The following is a 21630-nucleotide window of genomic DNA, read 5'->3' on the forward strand; positions in this document are numbered from 1 at the left end:
GGACGGGGAAGGGTAAGCTGGGACAAAGTGAGAGAGTGGCATGGACATATATACACTACCAAATGTAAAACCGATAGCTAGTGGGAAGCAGCCGCATAGCACAGAGAGATCAGCTCGGTGCTTTGTGACCAGCTAGAAGGGTGGGATAGGGAGGGAGACGCAAGAGGGAAGAGATATGGGGATACATGTATATGTATAGCTGATTCACTTTGTTATAAAGCAGAAACTAACACACCATTGTAAAGCAATTATACTCCAATAAAGATGTTAAAAAAAATCATAGACCAATGAAATAGAATAGAGAGCCTAGAAAGAGAAACATGCATATTTGGATATGTGATATAGGAGAAAGGTGGTACTGCAGAGCAGTGTGGAAGGCACGGATTTTTCAATAATTGAAGTTGGGCAATTTGACATTCACAAGGAAAAAAGAAATGAGACTTAACCCTCAACTCACACCATACACAAGAACCAATTCCAGGAAAATGATACAATTATATGTGAAAAGTAAGATAATAAAGTTTTAGAAAGTTAAAATAGGTGACTATCTTCTTGATCTTGAAATAGGGAGATACATTTTAAATAGGACACATAAAGTATTAACCACAAAAATTGATAAACCGAACATTATAATCAAGAAATTCTTAATACCATTTAAAAAGTGAAAATCCCAGCTACAAGGTGGGAGATGTTTGCAATGCATACAGTTGTTCCTTGGTATCCCCAGGGGATTGGTTCCAGGACTCCTTTCAAATACCAAAATCCACAGAAATGCAAGTTCTTTATACAAAATCGTGTAGTATTTGTATATAACCTACACATATCCTCTGGTATACTTTAAATCATCTCTAGATTACTTATAATACCTAATACAATGTAAATAGTTTTAAATACAATGTAAATGCTATGTAAGTAGTTGTCAGCATGTGGCAAATTCAAGTTTTGCTTTTTGGATCTTTCTGGAAATTTTTTCCCCAAATATATTCTATCAGTGTTTGGTTGAATCCATGGATACAGAACCTGTGAATATGGAGCGCCGACTGTATACTCAACAAAGGATTCACTTCCAGAGTATATACAGAACTTGTAAAATCAAGAAGAGAAAGTCCCTGAAGAGGATATCCAAAAGGTTTAAAAAAAATAGGAAAACATACTCAACCGCAACAGCCATCTAGAAAATGTAAATTAAAACCACAATGAGATACCACTACGCACCAACCACAATGGCTAAAGTTAGAAGACTGACAATACCAAATGTTAGCAGGTATATGGAGCAATGGGAACTTTTATATACTGCTCGTGATACAATGACTTCAAAGAACTGTTAGGTGTTACCTACTAAAGTGTGTGCTCTGTGTGTGTGTGTGTGTGTGTGTGTGTGTGTGCACATGTATTTGTGTATAACTTACAACCTAGCAATTTCATTCCTAAGTATATATCTGTGCACATGTTTACCAAAAGACAAGAAAGTTCTATAGCAGAATTATTTGTAAAACCCCCAAATTGAAAAGAATCTCAATATCCACATACTAGTGACAGTTATCTACAGTGACATACAAGAATATGAATGAGTCACAGGAACATAATGTTGGGCAAAAGAAGTCAAACACAAAAAAATACATACATTATGATTTCATTTATGTGAAGATTAAAAAACAGGAGAAAAAATAATAATGTTTAGGATGCATTCGTCACTTTTAAAACGATGAAGGAAATCAAGAAAGCAATTACCAGAAAGTCAAAATAGTGGTGTTAAAAGATAAACTGAGGAACATCAAAATTTTGAAGAGTGTATTTGAGCAAACATTGATTCCAATAAGGGCAACGCCAAACTGAAAATGGTTCGGTGCGCTCCTGTCAGGAGTTAGGGGAAAGGCTTTTTTTATAGAGCAGATAGGAAACAAAGCAAGGAAATTATCTGATTGGCTATAGCTTAAGCAGTTGCCTTATTTGGGAAAGCCTAGTTGGCTGTTTGTGATTGGTTATTCTTAGATTTCAATTTCTTCCCTCAATGCATTTATGGGACTCTGCCTGAGGTTTCAGTTTGCTTTCTTAGGCTGACAAGAATTAGGGCCACTCAGTCTAATGACTTCTTTGATTACTTGAACAGTGGTTACTTCTGAGGGTGGAAGAGGGAGGGAGAAATCATTGGAAGGGGATATGAGAGGGGCTTCTTGGGTCCTGGCAATGTTGTAGTTCACCTGGGTGATTGCATACGTGTTAGCACTGTGATAATTCATTAAGTTGAATATGGTCTGTTTTGTATACAAAACAGACCACATTCTGTGTGCTCTTCACAATGAAAGAGTAATCTATTTATCCATGTATGAGTCAGGTAGCTAAGAATAAGTCTTACGAAAGATGAATAAGACCTTTTTGGGAAAGGCATTAAAGGAAATTTGAATAAATGGAGATAAGCCAATTTCATAGTTTGGAATACTCAATATTGTAAAGGTGTCGATGCTTCTCAAATTAATCTGTAGCAGTGCTGTCCAATAGAAACATAATGTGAACCGCAATTGTAATCAAATTTAATTTTGTTAATTAGCCACATTAACAAAATGAGACAGGTGAAATTAATTTTAATAACGTATTTTACTTAATCCAATATATCCAAAATATTATTTTAAAATGTAATCAATATGAAAATTATTAATGAAATATTTTATTCTTTTTGTCATTAAAGTCTTTGGAATCTGGTGTGTATCTCACGCTTACAGCACATCTCAATTCAGACTAGTCACTACCTCAAGTGCTCAACAAGCACATGGACAGCATAGATCTACCTAGACAATGCAATCTGAATCAAAGTCCCAACAGATTATCTTGTGGCATTTAACAAGCTGAGCTTAAAATTATATGGCAGTTCAAAAGCCAAAAATAGCCAAGTACCTACTGTAAAAGAAGATGCAGATGTTTCCCTACTAGATATCATTTATTAAAAAGATTAAGTAATTAAATCGGTGTAGTACTGGTTACAGACATAGACAAATAGACTCAGGGAACTGAATAGAGCCCACAAACAGACCCAACTGAAAAGGTCTTTCAATAAATGGTGCTGGGGTAACTGATAATCCATTTGTTTAAAAAAAGAAAAAAGGAAAGAAACTGGATTCCTTATACCATATTTAAAATTCAAACTTAAGGATTTAAACACTTAAATGTGAAATGCAAATATATAAAGCTCTGAGAATGAAGTATAGGCAAGTATGTACACAAATTCAGGGCAGGAAAGGATTTCTTAAGATGTAAATGATTTATAGCTTTGACTGTGTTAAAATTAAGAACTTCTGGGAGAAAATATTTGTGATGAACATAGCCAACAAAGGACTAGTGTCTGGAATATATATGGAACTCCTACTACAAAAGACAAACAAACAAACATACAACCCAATAGAAAAAGGGGCAAGAAATAGGCACTTCACAGAAGTTCAAATTGCCAAGCAAAAGCATATGAAAATATGCTTGAATGCTTTACAAGATACTAATAAAAAAGTAAAAAGCAGAGTAACAGGAACATCCATGCATTGATGGTTGAAATGTAAATGGATACAATCACATTGGAAATCAGTTTGGTGCTATCTAGTAAAGGGGAACATATCTAATAACCTAACAATGTCACTCCTAGGTTACTTACCCTAGAGAAACTCTTGCATCTATGCAGCAAGAGATGTACAAGAATATTTATAAACAATATTTTTTGTAACAGCCACAAACTGGAAAGAACTCAAAGGATCATCACCATAAATAAAAAGAATAAATTATTTTTATGTAATGGAACACTATACAGCAATGGAAAGGATTAACTACAACAGATGATTCTTAGGAACATAATTAAACGAAAGAAGCAAGTCACAAACAAGTACAGTATGGTTTCACTTATATAAAATACAAAGTCAGGCAAAATTAAGTGATATTTTATCTTTTTAAAAAATTATTTATTTATTTATTTATTTTTGGCTGTGTTGGGTCTGTTGCTGTGCACGGGGTTTCTCTAGTTGCGGTGAGCAGGGGCTACTCTTCGTTGTGGTGTGTGGGCTTCTCATTGTCATGGTTTCTCTTGTTGCAGAGCACGGGCTCTAGGCACACAGGCTTCAGTAGTTGTGGCACATGGGCTCAGTAGTTGTGGCTTGTGGAGTCTAGAGCTCAGGCTCAGTAGTTGTGGTGCACGGGCTTAGTTGCTCTGCAGCATGTGGGATCTTCCCGGACCAGGGCTCGAACCCACGTCCCCTGCATTGGCAGGCGTCTTCTTAACCACTGCGCCACCAAGGAAGCCCTGATATTTTAAAGATACATTTTTAGGGATGCCATGCATAGGTTTTATAAATTTTATTTATTTTTAAAATAAATTTATTTATTTTATTATTTTATTTAATTTATCTATTTTGGCTGTGTTGGGTCTTCGTTGCTGCGCGCGTGCTTTTTCTCTAGTTGCGGCGAGTGGGGGCTACTCTTCGTTGTGGTGCGTGGACTTCTCATTGCGGTGGCTTCTCTTGTTGCGGAGCACGGGCTCTAGGCGCGTGGGCTTCAGTAGTTGTGGCTCGTGGGCTCTAGAGCACAGGCTCAGTAATTGTGGTGCACGGGCTTAGTTGCTCCACAGCATGAGGGATCTTCCTGGACCAGGGCTTGAACCCGTGTCCCCTGCACTGGCAGGCAGATTCTTAACCACTGCACCACCAGGGAAGCCCACAGGTTTTAAAATTATAAAGAAAAGCAATGATTATCACAAGTCAGAATAATGACACTCCTTGGGTGGAGTACCCAATAAAGAAAGGATGGACATACAAAATGTTGCTAAATCATGGTCGATGTTCTGTATCTTAATTCATGTGGTGGTGGCATGGATGCTCACCGTATTCACACTTCCGTAGTTATACTTCACAGTGTATTAACATAAAATAAAAATATCATATTAAATTTTAAAAACCTGGATAAAGTGAGTGATAAAGAGTATCTCAGAGTGTTGGTTTGTTTAGTGGACAGTTTTTCATGGTGTAATAATCTAAAGCAACAAATGCAAGGAAAAACTGTGAATGTTTTAGTGCATATGAAAAGATTACGCCTGTAAAAATGAAGTCTGCATTTGGAATGAAGAGTTGACTTTCCTCTAGGGTCATTTAAAACTGTTAGTTCATTTAATATGTGAAGGAAATCACACTGCTGAGAAACTACAAGAAAATGATAAAAATTACAGCATGTGAATTTATATTAAAGGAATATCATCATCAGTCATCTTTCTTCTTTCAGAAAGTTCTTTCAGAATTTCCCAGATTAGAGTAAAAGAAACCAGCAGGTCAAAAATTCTTTCAATATTTAACACTTGTCTTCTCACCAGAAGGATACACTTACTTAACAGTTGCATGAAAACCACACACTGTAATATTGCGTTGGCCAGTAATATTACAAAAAGTTCATTTGGGTTTTTCCGTAACATCTTATGGAAAAACCCGAATGAACTTTTTGGCCAAGCCAATATATTTTTAGCTTTTTTTTCTTTTAAAACTCTGTCTCTTCATTTATAACATTTGTTGGTAAGATAGGAAGAAATTACCAGGGAGTAAATTGCTGTTGGGTGAACCTATCATACACATTTTGTCCCAAAATTGATAACTTTTAATTTTAATTGATAAATGTTAAAAAGGAAACTTTTTGCTCTGGGCTCATCCTATGTTCCATTTGGGGGCATTTTTTTTTCTATTCTACAGATAGGAGGTATTTTGGAGAATAAATTTAAGCAGCACTGGCTATAGAATGTAGGTTGTTAAGATCTTTCACTTGACACACTATATTCCTACTCTAGTACATTCTTTTACCTCTTCTTGATAAATAAAAACTACAGTAACAGAAAAAGGGGGTAACTAGAAGAAAAAGTTTTTTATTGAAGAACATAAAAATTTACATTTTACAGCCTAATCTAAAACCTAACTTAAAAACTTCTAATAGCTTTACATTTAAATGAGAAAATAATTCCACAGTCAAATCAATTTAGAACACAAAATTAATCTGAGTTGCTACAGAATTTCTCAAGGTCTTTAATATGCTGATATACATTATAAATCTCTAAGGAAGGGATACAGAGCTGTAATCTCCTAAACTTATTTAACCAGACCTTTTTAGCTTTTAAAACTTAGGCTACTTTGAAAAACCATGTAGTATAAACTCCATAGGCTGTTTGGACATTCTGGACCACCTACACTATAACCTCAAACATTTCCAAACCAAAACCAGCCAAATATGTTCTATTAATTGTCCCTGAAACACTGTGCGTTGCTAACATACGTTTTCCTGACTCCCTCAGAGCCAATGAATATTTGATTTGTTAAAAAAAACAAAACAAAACATATATATATATATATATATATATATATGCTTACAACAAGGTTACATCCTGATAAACCCATTGTAAGTTGAAAATATCATAAGCCAAAAATGCATTTAATACAGCTCACCTATGAAACATCATAGCTTAGCCTCACCTACCTTACACGTGCTCAGAACACTTACATTAGCCTACAGTTGGACCAACTCCTCTAACACAAAGTTTATTTTATAATAAAGTATTGAATATCTCATATAATTTATTGAATACTGTACTGAAATTGAAAAACAGAATGGTTGTATGGGTATAGAATGGTTGTAAGTATATCTGCTGTTTACCCTCATGATCTCAAGTCTGACAGGGAGCTGTGGCTTGGGCCACTGCCCAGCATCACGAGAGTATCCTACCACATATTATTAGCCTGGGAAATTATCAAAATTTAAAGTACAGTTTGGAAGTAAAAATTCAAAGTACAGTTTCTACTGAATACTACATACTGCTTTCCCACCACTGTAAAGTCAAAAAATCATTAAATTGAACCTCGTAAGTCAGGGACCACCTGTACACCTTTTTTTTTTTTTTTCTTGTACCACCTATCTCCCAGTTAATTTCTTCCAAAAGGAAAAAAAATCTTAGACTTTTCCAAAAATTGCTCAGCATACAATAATATTTCTCATTGTAAGTACTTTTGTTCATTAAATGAACACTGTTATCACCTCAAAGGAAACTGATTCCATGATGTAACCATTAGAGTCTTAATTTTGCTAAGTATTCTTGTAGGAAGATTGTGAAAAATCTGTAGAAGCTAAACCACAGTGCATTGTAAACGTTTGAATCTTGACTATTCTCTAGGAAGCAGTGAGGTCTATGTGAATGCACTCCATTTCCAGCACCAGGTGTTGAACAGATGCTCAATAAATGTAGAGTGAAAGACTATCATCAGTCCTAAGAGAGTAAAAGAAATCAGCTTAAAGTTCTTCTCTTAGTAATGGAAGGCAAGGACTACCACTCAATCTCTAATGCCCCAAATGTCTTCCCTTTACTTAATAAATAAGCTTTCAGGGACTTCCCTGACTTTCCAGTGGTTGGGACTCCACGCTCCCAATGCAGGAGGCACAGGTTTGATCCCTGGTCGGGGAACTAGGATCCTGTATGCCGCATGGCATGGCCATAAATAAATAAAGAGATAAAGAGATAAATAAAGAAACAGGCTTTCAATAAATGTTTCCTAAATTGAATAACTCAAAAGACAAACTGAGATTGTTAACATTGATATGTTGAGAGACTAACTTGTTTGGGTTGATTTAGAAGTAGTAATGGACTTCCCTAGTGGCACAGTGGTTAAGAATCTGTCTGCCAATGCAGGGGACATGGGTTTGATCCCTGGTCCGGGAAGATCCCCCATGCCTCGGAGCAACTAAGCCCATGCACCACAACTACTGAGCATGCGCTCTAGAGCCCACGAGCCACAACTACTGAAGCCCATGCACTCTAGGGCCCACGTGCCGCAACTACTGAGTCCACGTGCTGCAACTACTAAGCCCATGTGCTGAAACTACTGAAGCCCAACACAGCCAAACAAAAAAAAAAATAATAAAAGTAGTAATAATCTATAAGCATCGTTGAGATGGTCTTAAGTATAACAAAGGTACAGAAAAGTGCACAAGTCATAAGTATACAGTTCAGTGGATTCCCACAAATATAACCATTACCCAGGTGAAGAAAGAACTTTACCGGCAACTTAGAAGTTTCCTTCAAGCCCCCTTTCAATCTTTAACCTCTCCATTCTCCCTGAAGGCAGTACTATCTTGGTTTCTAACTCCATAATTTCTAAAACCATAGATTAGTTTTTGAAATTTCTGTCAATGGGATATTGGGTTGGCCAAAAAGTTCGTTCGGTTTTTCTGTAAGATGTTATAGAAAAACTTGAACAAACTTTTTAAGTTTTTAAGTCTTAAGACTTAAAAGACTTTTTAAGTCTTAAGAGGAAAACCTCTTAAGAAACAGTAAAAGAATGTACCAAGTTAATAGAGGGGGATAATAAAATATTAATAATTATTCATTCAGTTCAAAAGAAGTCAAGAAAAGAAAGAAAAAGAAACATAAGAATAGGCAAGAAAAATAGAAGGCAATTAGTAAAATAGTAAGATTTAAATCTAAATATGTCAACAATTAAACTTAGACAGATTACTCCAAATAAAAGACAAAGGCTATCATATTGGTTTTAAAAAAATATCTTGCTTATAAAACACATCTTTAATATAAGGATCATGGAAAGCTTGAAAGTAAAAGTGTGGAAAAGAAATTATGCCAACACTACCCCAAAAAAAGCTGGAGTAGCTATACCAATATCAGGTAAAGTAGATTTTAAGACAAAAATATTGTTAGAAATAGAGATGTGAAAATTCTGAAAGGGTCAATTCACAAAGAAGATGAAGCAATTTTAAATTTATATGCACTACAACAGCCTCAAAAATACATAAAATAAAACTGAAAGGAGAAAGACAAATCCATGAACTTAGTGGGAAATTATAACATGCCTCTTGTAACTGATAGTCAATAAAGAAGCAATAAGGATATAAAAGATTTAAGCAATACAACCAATAAAAAGGACCTAATTGACATAAACTGCAAATACCTACAGAATCAATACTTCGTTCAAGGCCATATATAATAGTTACCAAACTAATCATATGCAAGGCCTAACATAATAGCAATTCTCAACAAAATTCTCAACAATTGAAATTATACAGAATATGCTCTTTAATGACAGTGGAATTAAACTACAAATCAGGGGACTTCCCCAGTGGTCCAGTGGTTAAGACTCTGCATTTCCACTGCAGGGGGCATGGGTCTGATCCCTGGTCAGGGAACTAAAGATCCCACAGGCCATGCAGTATGGCCATAAATAAATAAATAAACTACAAATCAATAATAAAAAGGTAACTAGAAAATTCCCATACATTTGGAATTTGTATTTGGTTTTTCAAAAGTTTTCCCATGCTCAAGTGGTTTTATTTATCCCACTTGAGGTTCAAGACTATGGCCTTATTGTGTTTCTTCAGTTGTGCAAGATCCTCAGCCATTATTCACTGACCATCTCTGATCTATTGTTAAATTTGGCCACTGAATTCTTAATTTCAAAAAGTGTTTCTCAGTTCTAGAATTTCCATTTGGCTCTTTTTTAAAACTAGTTTTCCATTCTCTGTTTAAATTCTATTCCTTGTATATATTAAACAGTTATTTTTAAAAAGTCCAGGATTGATAACACCATTATCAGGATTCCCTTTGGCTCTGTCATCTTTGTATCTGTTGTCTTTTGACAAGGTCTTATCTCCTTTTATTCTTAGTTATGTTTTTGTTTTTTTTTTTCTTAGTTATGTTTGATCATATATGAAAAATTGCATATAAACTTGAAACACTGGTGATGTCACCTTCATACAAAATTTAACTTTGCTCCTGCAAATCCCAGATAACAATCCAATAGGTTCATTCAGTCCCTTTGAAGACTGGTCTATTTCTGGTTCATCTTATTCCTAGAGTATAGCACTTTGGGGTTCCAACCCAAAGCCTGGGGTGTGGGAGGCTTAAAAGGGCTCCCCTTTTAAATGGCCGTTGAACTCAAAATTTTGTCTGCCTGGCACCTTGATTCTGTACAAAGATCTGTTTTCAGCATCTTGGCAGCCTCTTCCATAACAGGATCTAGGGGAAAAATAACCCCAAACACCAGGCACCTCTTTGGGTTTCCTCCTTTCTCTGATTTTGGCCCTATAATTCTATAGTACCTTAATGGTTCTCTGAAGGCTTCAGATTTTCCAATCTATACTTCTATACACACACACACACACACACACACACACATCACAGCTTTTCTAGTTCTCAGTGGGAGGATTGGTCCAATTTAACTACCTTAACTGGAAGTGATACATATCTCCAACTCTCTTCAGTCATCTTACCCCCATCACTCTCCTGAAACTGCTTTTTTTAAAAAAAAATTATGTTATTCAAGTATAGTTGATTTAGGGACTTCCCTGGTGGTGCAGTGGTTAAGAATCCGCTTGCCAATGAAGGGGACACGGGTTCAATCCCTGGTCCAGGAAGATCCCACATGCCGCGAAGCAACTAAACCCATGGGCCACAACTAATGAGCCTGTGTGCCACAACTACTGAAGCCTGCGCGCCTAGAGCCCATGCTCCACAACAAGAGAAGCCACTGCAATGAGTAGCCCGCGCACCGCAATGAAGAGTAGCCCCTGCTCGCTACAACTAGAGAAAGTCCACGCACAGCAATGAAGACCCAATGCAGCCAAAAATAAATAATAAAAATTTTTAAAAATTGTAAGTACAGTTGATCTACAACATTGTGTTAATTTTTGCTGTTCAGCAAAGTGATTCAGTTATACGTATATATACCTTTGCATATTCTTTTCCATTATAGTTTATCACAAGACATTGAATATAGTTCCCTGTGCTATACAGTAGGACCTTGCTGTTTATGAAACTGTTCTTCTGAAGGTCACTAATGACCTATGTTGCTAAATTCAGTGGTTCTTACTCTTCATTTTCATTAACCCATCAGCATCACTTCACATTATACTGCTTCCTCCTTGAAACACTTCCTTCCCTTACCTTCAAAAACACCACTCTTGGGCTTCCCTGGTGGCGCAGTGGTTGAGAGTCTGCCTGCCAATGCAGGGGACACGGGTTCGAGCCCTGGTCTGGGAAGATCCCGCATACCGCGTAGCAACTGGGCCCGTGAGCCACAATTACTGAGCCTGCACGTCTGGAGCCTGTGCTCCGCAACGAGAGAGGCCGCGATAGTGAGAGGCCCGCACACCGCGATGAAGAGTGGCCCCCGCTTGCCGCAACTAGAGAGGGCCCTGGCACAGAAACGAAGACCCAACACAGCCATAAATAATATAAAGAGCATTCTCCTTAAGGAAAAAAAAAAAACAAAACACCACTCTCTTCTATTTCCTTATTTCTCTGGCTTCTGCTCTTTTGCTGGTTCCTCTTCAGCTCCTCATCCTCTTAAAAGCAGAAGTGCCCAGGGTTGTCATTACAACTCTTCTCTATACTTAACGCATTTGTGATCTTACCATTGATACACTTAGAACTCTCAAATTTACATTTCCAGTAAAGTGCCTCCTGAAACCAAATGATATGTCTAGCTTCTTTAACTTCACATCTTCACTTGGATGTCTAATAGGAATCTCAAACTAAGCTCCTGACCCACTCACCTCCACTATCCTCAAACCTGTTTGTTCATCCTGGTCTTTCCCATTTCAGCTAATGGCAATTCACTTCTAGCTGCTCAGGTAAAATCTTTAGTCATCCCTGACTTCTCACACAACATAGTCCACCAGAAAATTCCTTGGGGACTATCTTAAAAATATATCCAGAATCTGATAACCACTTCTACTGCTACCACCCCGGCCTAAGTTACTACATTTTGCCTAATTATTACAATAGCTCCTTAACTATTTGTTCCTGCCCTTGGTCCCATTTAGTCTTTCCCCAGCACAGCCCAGAGTAGTATTGTTAAATTCTATCATTTAACTCCCCTGTTCAAAACCCTCTAATGGGGACTTCTCTGGTGGCACAGTGGATAGGAGTTTGTCTGCCAATGCAGGGGACACGGGTTTGATCCCTGGTCCAGGAGGATCCCGCATGCCGCGGAGTAACTAAGCCTGTGCACAACTACTGAGCCTGAGCTCTAGAGCCCGTGAGCAACAACTACTGAAGCCCATGCAGCTAGAGCCCGTGCTCCACAATAAGAGAAGCCACTGCAATTAGAAGCCCGTGCACCGCAAAGAAGGCTAGCCCCCTGCTCGCCACAACTAGAGAAAGCCCACACGCAGCAGTGAAGATCCAACGCAGCCAAATATAAATAAAATTAAAATAACAAAAAACAAAAAAAACCTCTAATGACTTGCCATAAATAAAAGCTAAAGGACTTAAAATTGCCTGTAAGGCCCTGTACTAGCTGGGCCTATTATCTCTCTTAACTACTGTACTTTACTCTCTGCTTACTCTGCTCCAGCCACATCTCCTTGGCTCCAGCCAATGGCTCAGTTCATTGTTTCAAAGCATTATCTGGATGTGATGGAAGAGGCAGCGTAAGTTGGAAAGACAATCAGAGATCAAATCACACAAACCACATTAATGGCCCATCACAATTTATTCATGATATTGCCTATAATGCACAAGGCCCTATCCTAGGTATTTGAATTACAGCAATGGGATTAAAAAAAAAAATCACTCTCATGGAGCTTGAATTCCAGTGGGAAGTACACAATAAATCAAAGTACAATATAACTACATAATGCTGTGTTATGAAAGCAAATAAAGCAAGGAAAGGGGACAGTGAGGGGAAGTGTTATAAATTTAAATAGGGTACTGAAATGGCAATGGGAAGCAGAGTTGTAGGCATCTGAGTATCATGCCACGTGAGAAAAGAATAGTCTAAGAAATTTTCAGATACTTGAGGTTTATTTTTGCCAAGCTGCAATCTTCCCCACTGACTTCTTAGAGAAAGAAAGTCCAACCATGTAAATAGGCTACAGGTTTTCTGGGCTAAGTGCTTTAATGGCAGTATCTCAAGGGAAACTAGTTAAGACTTTTATTCAATGATTTCAAAAAAGATTTTTAAAAAATTCGTGTTAAGAAATTAAACCCCAAAACATTTTAGTGACTTGTTATTCTGAGGGCATTGGCCCACATTACTATGCCATGTAATCATTTCTTTGTTAATTCATTAGTTTACAAACTCATTCAATTGCTGCTTTAGTGGGTTTTGCTTGGCCCAAATTACTAGAGTATTCATGTGTATAGTTAACAGAGGTCTAGACAGTGCATAGACAAACCCTAGCCTGGATACAGCTCATTGAAGATCATACTATTTTCTAATTTCTGTGGCCACACCAACCTTGGAATCTCAGAGCAAATGAAGTGTTTCCTAAGCAGCCCCTTAAATGTCTCTAATTAACAGAGCTCCAAACTAATTTCAGTCCTTGGTCACTAGCTGTATCCCTATTCAGCTTCTAAATTTTCCATAAAAATAATTTCTAATAGGACCCCTGTATGTCTTTTTCTCCTAAGAAAGTTTCATTACTTTTAAATTCTAACATTCCTTGTATCTTCCCAAGGAACGAATTACATGATTCTCTGAACATAAATTCCTTAAAATATCATTTCCGTTGGCTGGTGGGAAGCAGCAGCATAGCACAGGGAGATCGGCTCGGTGCTTTGTGATGACCTAGAGGGGTGGGACAGAGAGGATGGGAGGGAGGCTCAAGAGGGAGGGGATATGGGGACATGTGTATGCATATGGCTGATTCGCTTTGTTGTGCAACAGAAACTAACACAGTATTGTGAAGCAATTATACTCCAATAAAGATGAAAAAAAAAAAAGGATCATTTCCAAGGATAAAGCAAAACTCAATTTTAAAAATGAAACCTTCAATTTATAAAGGCATACCACTGAAGTCAGTAAAATTAAAGTTATTAGAATTTTTTCTATATATTTCATCAGCAGAGCTTAACTAAAATAACTGAAAATTGTTCTGCATATTCCAAAGATCTTTTCCATTTTTTCTCCTCATGCATTATAAACCCAAAATAATCTTTTGTATAAGCATCATGACAACTGTTCAAATTTTCTGGATAAAAATGAACAAAACTTAATTTGTACAAGATCTTAACACATACAATTATTTTAGATTCATCAAATAAGGACTTTTTAAAAAAAGAACCAGGTTTTACGGTCATCCCTTTTAAGTGTTTAACAACCTTTTCCCCATAATTGCACACAGGAAAATAAAATTTGCTACTGCATGCTGGAAAGTATTAGAATTCCTGGGTGAAGTGACTCTTGGTATAAACAGCTGGCCCAGGGATGCAGGTAGCTAGCTCTGCAGTCTGAGAAGTTCTACTCCTTTACTATTTAATAATTGCTCCAAGAAAGGATTTTTTTAAAAAAGATTTCTTTTAACATGTTCACTTACATTTATACAATGCTGAAAATGTATGTTGACATTTTTACTCTTACCGTTTACTTGTCAAGGGAAGGCATAATGAATATTCAAAGTCAAGCCTAAAGCTGTAGTCACAACGTTAAATTATGAACTCAAAAAAGGCCGTTTGCAATTTAAGTGCTCTCTTGTACAAAGCATCAGAAAGTTAATACAAGTACTAGTCTTAAGCAGTCACAAGTCTAAGCCACATTTATTTGCACATGTATAGTAATGGGCAACAGATACTCCAACTTCATACAAATTTATAAAACAACAAAGTTAATAATCATTTGGTGCCACTTGCGTGTTATCTTGCTTACAGATTCAAGTGTAGATGAACTTCCTTCATTTTGTAAACTTTCATACAATACTTACTTAAACAAAAATTCTTGAAAACACATTGGCATGTTTTAGTTACGGCCAACACAAAAGTTAAGACAAGACCACAAACTCAAAATCCAAGCTTAGAATATACTTTTCTACCTCTCTCCCCTAGAAAGTGACTTTTCTTTAACAGATGTATATGCTATATCACACAAGTAACCAAGGAGACAAAAAATGATGCTCCCATAATCGTAAAGAAAACTCCAACCAAATCATACTGTTTTAAGTTATCTACCAAATATATGGTTTAAATATGAGAAATGGGGAAATGCTTAGATTAAAAAAACAAGGGAGATTAGAAAAAAATGGTAAGTGATTTTAAGGAGAACAAACTATGTTCCCAACAAAGCTGCAAAGATCTGACTTTGACAACTCAAAATAATTGTCTAAGGCAAATAAATGTGAGGAAACCTTCAAAAACATTCTAATCACGTTCAATATCTAGTGATAAAAGCTGAAAATGATATCAAGAGAATACTTATTATACAAGCGTCAACGAGGACATCCCAAAACTAATGAAAGAAATGCACATTTATTTCTACAAAAGCAATGTATGATACAGAAGGGAACAGACTTAAAGATTTACCTATTAAAATATACAGATTCTTACTGAAGAGTATAGGATATTTAAAAAAGATGACAAGGGATGTTAATTTTTTTTTATTATTATTGTTTTTACATATTTTGGAACCTCACATAATTTTGATAAATAACTCTTACAAAATTATGCAAAAGTACAAGAATGTCTGGTAAACAAACAGTCTGTATTTTCCAAAAAAATTTTTACAACATGCAATTCTTAAGGCAGCATTCTCCTTACAAGGAAAGGTAATCCTTTTACTCATCAAGAAATCTTCTGCTGCAAAGAATAGGCTAAGAAAGCCTGGCTTCTTCCATTAACGCCTTTTGTCTTTCCTGTCTGATTTTCGGTCTCTTTCACTTCTTGAAGATCTTTTGCCTGATCGACTACTCTCTGATATAGACCTCTTTCTGTCAGACCGGGAATTCTTATCCTTTGATCCTTTTGTATCTCTACTACTACCTCCTTTTGAAGATTTGTGACTTCTTTCTAGTCCTGAAGCATCCCTTCGTTTCCGATCCACGCTCCTTCTGTGCTTTCTATCTCTGTTATGTCCCCGGCCCCTACTCCGACTTCTACTCTCACTACTACTAGTAGTGCTGCTGCTACTGTCTCTACTGCTGCTGCCACTTGTACTGGAGCTGCTACTGGAACTACTTCGACTACTGCTACTGCCACTGCTGGAACTGCTTCCACTGCTGCTACTGGTTGAACTGCTACTAGAACTACTACTGCTACTGCTTCGACTTCTACTCTTGCTTGTTTTATTTCTAGCTCGACCTCTACTTCTGCTCCTCGTTTTGGTTTTGCTCTTGCTCTCTGAATGTACTGTCAAGACTGGTTCTACTATCACCTCAGTGAGTTTTACAGATTCTACAGGAAACTCCTTCCTCTCAGGCGGTAAATGCCCTTGCTCCTGAATAACCTGAGGTGGTGGCTGTGAAACAGCTAATGGCAAAGTCTCAGGCTGAGAGGGAGGCTGAGGCTGGAGTACTGGTTGGGACTGGGAGTGGGACTGAGAGTGGGAGTGGGAGTGAGAGTGGGAGTGGGAGTGGGAGTGGGAGTGGGGCTGAGGCTGAGACTGAGGCTGAGGCAGGGACTGAGGTTGAGCCACAGGCTCAGGCTGGGGCTCAGATTCTTTTTCTTTTTCCTCAGGCTCATTTTCCATTTCTAGAGCACTAGCATTCTCTTTTGCAGGAGAAAGAGATTTACATTCTTTATCTGGCTCAACTTCAAATTCCAACTCTGGCTCCAATTCTTTGCTAGTTTCATTTTCTGAAGGTTCTATGCTTTCAACTTGATTGATTTCCATTACCTCCTGCTCAGCAATTACATTTTTGACACTCTCGACCATCTCCAGCACATCCATAACTTCTTCAGGCTGACTATCCTGCTGCTTCTCACTTTCCCTTACCTCAGTTTCTTCCTCCATCTTAACTTCCATTTCCTGCTTTTGTTCCTCCTCCTCCTGTTCTTTCTCTGCATCACTATGAACTATACCTATTTCCTTTTCCTCTTCCTCTCCTGCTTCCTCTATTTCTACATCATTGTGCTGATTACCTGTCTCCTCCAACTCTTCCTCTCGCTGAGCCACCTTACCCTCTTCTTGTTCCGACTTCTGTTCTTCATTACGCACCACCTGATGCTCTTTTTCCTTCATTGATTGTCTTCTAGGCCTAGCCTCCATTTTATTTATTTGTTCTGCAAATTCGATGCGTCTACCTTCAAATAAAGCTAAAGGATAAAAATTTACACGTGTAAAATTTACTATGATTTAGAAAATTCAAAATCACAATTTGACACCTAGTCACAAATTGTCAATGAGTTTATCTAAATGTCTTTTTTTTTTAAAGAGATGACAAAAGACTGATTATAGCATGTAAGTAATTACAAATTGATATAAGATGACAAAAGCAAAGATCCACTGGAAACCTATACACTAAGAAATTAGCAAAACCACACCACATTATCTAACTGATGGAAAAACAAGATAATCTTTTGCTATTTTACTTCATACTAAATGAAAAAAAATAAAGCTTCTCTTAAACAATCAGTTTTATGGTATCATATCATGCATTAATTTTTTTGATCCCAAGGAGAGACAAATCATCTAATCACCATCTTAGTAGTGTCTACCCTTCCATGTGTACTTCCTCTATTTACTACATCAATGTTGACTTTTTCTTGATTCATCAGCATTTGTATCTAGATACTAAGAGTATCAAACAAAAGAGAAAGCTCACTCAAATGCTTCAGAAATAAACATGCATTAAGCACCACCTAATATCCAAGTTTCCAGTTAATATCTATCGTGAAACAAATGCTCCTATACGCCAAACACATTAGCATCTTAGAATATCTTTCTAAAAAATTAACTATTGAATCACAGGTGTCACAGGAAACAAACATGTATGTATTTGTGTGTTACCTTACTCATTAAGGAAATTTCAAGGGACCTCTTCATTTACACTTACCATTCATTTTTCTCTGTGACTCTTCTATTAGTTTTTGGGTAGCTGGACACATTCTTCCAGGAATATAGAACAAATGGGGCTTTGTTTTAGTTCTTATATATTTAATTATCTTGGCATTATGCTCATTCCATTCTTCTTGCTAAAGAAAAGGTAAAAAGGTCAGCGCTTTTGTCAACATGAAGGATTACCAATCTTAGAATTTCAAAATATACTCACCAGCTGCGCAAGCTCAACCTTCTGTTCCAAAAGCCGCAGTTCTGTCTGTTTAGCACGCCTCTCTTCAAACAGTTCTCTCCTCTCATTTTCAACCTGCTTTCTTTCTTCTTCTGCCTGCACTTCAAGTTTCTGTTCAATTTCCTGGCGTCTCTTTTGCTAAAGATAAACAGTAATCTTTAAAAGCTTATTATACATCCTGATTATGTGAAGTATCACAATTTTACTGTTGTCTGCAAACATGTTTCACATCTGCAATTCAGGACACCAGCTAATTCAACCTTGGCATTTGAGGTGGACTGCAATTTCCCCTCCAGGAAATGGGGACTGAAGTCTTTTCATGTAAAAATCTAAAGTTTAAAGCCATTAGCTATAATATCAGTAACTGTCTTATTCCAACATAATTTATGAAAGAACCTTACCTAAAAGTTAACCTGAAAGAGAAGAGTACTGTCTTTACAGGTTATCTTCAGTTATTCTTTCCAAAGCAAAGAATTTGAGACAAGTGATATCCTAGTGAACGAAGTAACTAACAAACTAGTCAACTCTCTTTTTAAAATTTTACGAAAAAAAAAAAAAAATCTACGGACATTCTTCAAACGTTGATGCTTTAAGCTTTTATATTTTCTAATAAAGTTAACATATGAAAGCTGAAATAAAATAACCAAATTGTTATCTTTCACTATAGTTCTCCCGAGAAGCAATAAGTTTGTGTTCAACTCCAAGGACACAATTTTGTAGCTTTAGTAAAATAAAAACTTCCAGAAAAATGACACAGTTAAATAAACTCTGGAGGGCAGGGAATATAACTTATGCTGTTGCTTCTGGAGTGCCTCTGAGTGTGTTAAGTCTTAGAAATTATAATTATTTAATAAATGACGATGATTAGTAAGTTCAACTTCCTGTTCGAAAGAAAGCACTCTATGGCCTAAAGAAATGAAGAGACATGTCCAAGACCACAAAATGAGATTGTTATAGAGCTGAAACCAGAATCCAGGTTCTCCTTAATCAGACTAGGCTCTTTGAACCACAAAGCAAAGTTCACTAAGTTACTTTAACAGCACCTCAAAAAGAACCAGTCAACAGTATAACAACTTGAGAAAGTTTTAAAAGTTTTTCCTTGGCTTCATTTTAGGCTAGCAATTAAATCTTTTTCTTCTCTCTTTTTTTTTCCTTAGGAAATATCGGTAACGCGCTTAATGAAGCTTGCAGTTAAATCTTGAGAACTTCTCAGTGTTTAAGAAATATGTAATTAACTACTTTGATAGCTTAAATAAAAGAAGCAAAGGAAAAATTGCATAAATACCCTTTCGGTAGCAACAGTGGATTCTTGTTTAAATTTCTGAAGGGTGCCCATCAACAAGCCAAATATTCGTCGGTTCCTAAAGAACAGAAAAAGAAAATCCAATTTCAAAAGGTTCCACTTCATTTAAGCCTGCCATTTCCTAAAAGAAGCATAGCATAGACACTTGAACAATTACTTAAATTTTCTTAAAATTGCATTATTTGACAAAAGTTGTTTTCCTCCAGAAAGATACTTAAGATACCTTTGCTTTCCCTTTTCATCCATATTTTGATCCTGGATAAGGTCTCTCCGTGTCCGCTCTTTGGAGGTAGCTACAACTGAAGACTGCAAAGCTGGCTGCAGGAGAAAAGAAATTTCAGTAATTTAACTAGCATACAGTGGCACTCCTTTAAATGTACTAAGGTGAAAATACTATATTCACCCTCTATGAAGTTCTTTTAATTTCAATTACCTTCTTAACATCATCGTCCTCTGGGTCGCTTTCTTGGCGTGATTCTCTCCGAGTCCGACGCTCCCCGCCCAGCCTGACAAAGGAAAATGAATTTAAAAGAACCAATTCAAACTCTGATCTCCTATACCTCTCAAGCCACTTAAGTTCTTGTAGTACAAGTCAGAAAAGTAACCCAAATTAACTATTTTCTCAATATTATTCTTCTCATGACCTTTACTTTGGTAAAATTTCTGTTATTGTTAGTGAAGAATTGAGTTTTGAGGCATACTGGCTGTCTCAGTTCAAATACCAAGGAAACAGACTCAGGGTAAGTGGTATACTACTCAATTCTAAGACAACTTAATTCAACAATATTTATTAAATTTTTATATTTATATGCTACCTCAGAAAATGGAACATACAAGTATGCCTTCAGACATACCTACTGACTGCCCCTTCAAGGTCTCTCTGTTTGGCTGGGGGTCCTCCTCCACTATCTGAGAATCCACGCCTGCAAAAAGAAAGGCCAACATAAAGCACTTGGAATTTGAGAAAAATGGTATTTCCATTTAAGGAAGATAATTTAGTTGCAATTAAAAAAAAAAACCTTCCAGTTAAAGTAACCTTAAATGGGCATTTACTTCAAGATGCTTTTGTAGCATTTCTTTTAAAACTATGAGAATAAATTAAGTTTGCACATAACTGGTATAGTTACTATATTCTTCAATGTCTAGTTTTGAATGCAAATGAAATTCCAGGATAGCTCTACAGAAAACTACAGCTGATCACAGCTTCAAACAAACCAAACATTTCTAACATTGGCTCGACCACGAAATTTGTTTAAATCGTTTCGTTAATTTAGTGTAGTAAGTACCAATGAATTAAAATCCTAAGGAAATCTTACCTCAGCAATAAACTACCACGTCCTCTACCTCCACCAGGACCAGAAAGGGCCAGCAATCTGGCTTGGATGGGCCTGCAAGATATTTACAAATCAGTACAAAAATCGTTTCTAATAGCACCAAATACTGTAACGAGTGCGGTTCATCATCAAGAGAAATTAATCAGAAAAGTTCGAAGATGATGGTTTCAAAACCCACGTGTTTGGAACAGGACACGAAGTACTTTGTTAACTTCCTTATTTTTCCAAGACCAGTATCACAGAAATTATATTTACCTCGATGCCACTACACATTAACAAGCTTGAATCAAGTCCGGATTTCGCTAACCCAAAGGAAGTTGCACGTGGGCAAGAGCCGGGGGGCAAGGCGGCAGGACCGCGTCCCGGGAGGGTGTCCGGGCCAGCCCCGAATCGGGTGGCCCCGAGAGAAGGAAGGCTTTGTGCTGCAGTTCCGGGCCTGCAGGGCCGAGGGCGGGAATCGGCAGTCTGGGCCTTCCCACAGGACAGGAAGCCATCCTGGCGCACCCAGGCCCCGCTCTCCTTCCTCACGCATGTGAGCCCCAGGACTTACGGTGGGAGCCTTGGAAATTCCCACCTCACCGAGAACGGGGTTCCACGGCTGCCCCGGGAACAGGCCTCGATGTTCGAGTCCTCTCAGGGCTGGCCGCCCTCCCCGCCCCAACTCACCCCGGCTTCGTGGCTGCCTCTCGGAGCCGACATTTCCCATCCGCCCCTCACCTCACGTCATTCGGATCCCGCCCGGTGAGCTTGCGAATATTCTCATCCACATTCTTTAGGCTCTCTTTGGCCTTTTCTAGCTGCTCCTGCAAAGTTCTCACTGCGACCGCCATCTTCTCCCTGCAGCAGGCTCCGAGACTGCTCTCCAGGCCACGCCTGCTTGTGTCGCGCCGCGAGACGCGAGAAGACTGACAGCTGGGCTCAGGCAATGGCGATAGGAGTTGTATTTCGGCCTCAACCACTCAGCAACCGGAAGGGGGAGAAGCTGCC

General features: G+C 37.6%; 1 protein-coding gene and 1 long non-coding RNA gene across 2 annotated transcripts in view; one reads left to right on the plus strand and one right to left on the minus strand.

Moving 5' to 3' along the window:
* Positions 1–6345, plus strand: part of LOC309625132 — a 359632-nt gene extending 353287 nt beyond the window's left edge. The window contains exon 3 of the long non-coding RNA XR_014242340.1: positions 154–6345. This is a non-coding gene — a long non-coding RNA (uncharacterized lncRNA). The remainder of the gene's footprint in view (positions 1–153) is intronic.
* An 8184-nt stretch (positions 6346–14529) lies between these two features.
* On the minus strand, positions 14530–21613 carry PNN (pinin, desmosome associated protein). Its single transcript, XM_082384112.1, is given in 11 exon segments — positions 14530–16319; positions 16322–16369; positions 16371–17032; positions 17773–17911; positions 17989–18144; positions 19292–19367; positions 19533–19627; positions 19743–19815; positions 20164–20232; positions 20626–20697; positions 21361–21613. Coding segments are annotated over 11 exon segments (2208 nt in total). The 5' UTR covers positions 21474–21613; the 3' UTR covers positions 14530–15614.
* Positions 21614–21630: the final 17 nt, after the last annotated feature.

This window comes from Balaenoptera borealis (genome assembly GCF_965194805.1).
Source record: "Balaenoptera borealis genome assembly, chromosome: 3".
Lineage (NCBI taxonomy): Eukaryota > Metazoa > Chordata > Mammalia > Artiodactyla > Balaenopteridae > Balaenoptera > Balaenoptera borealis.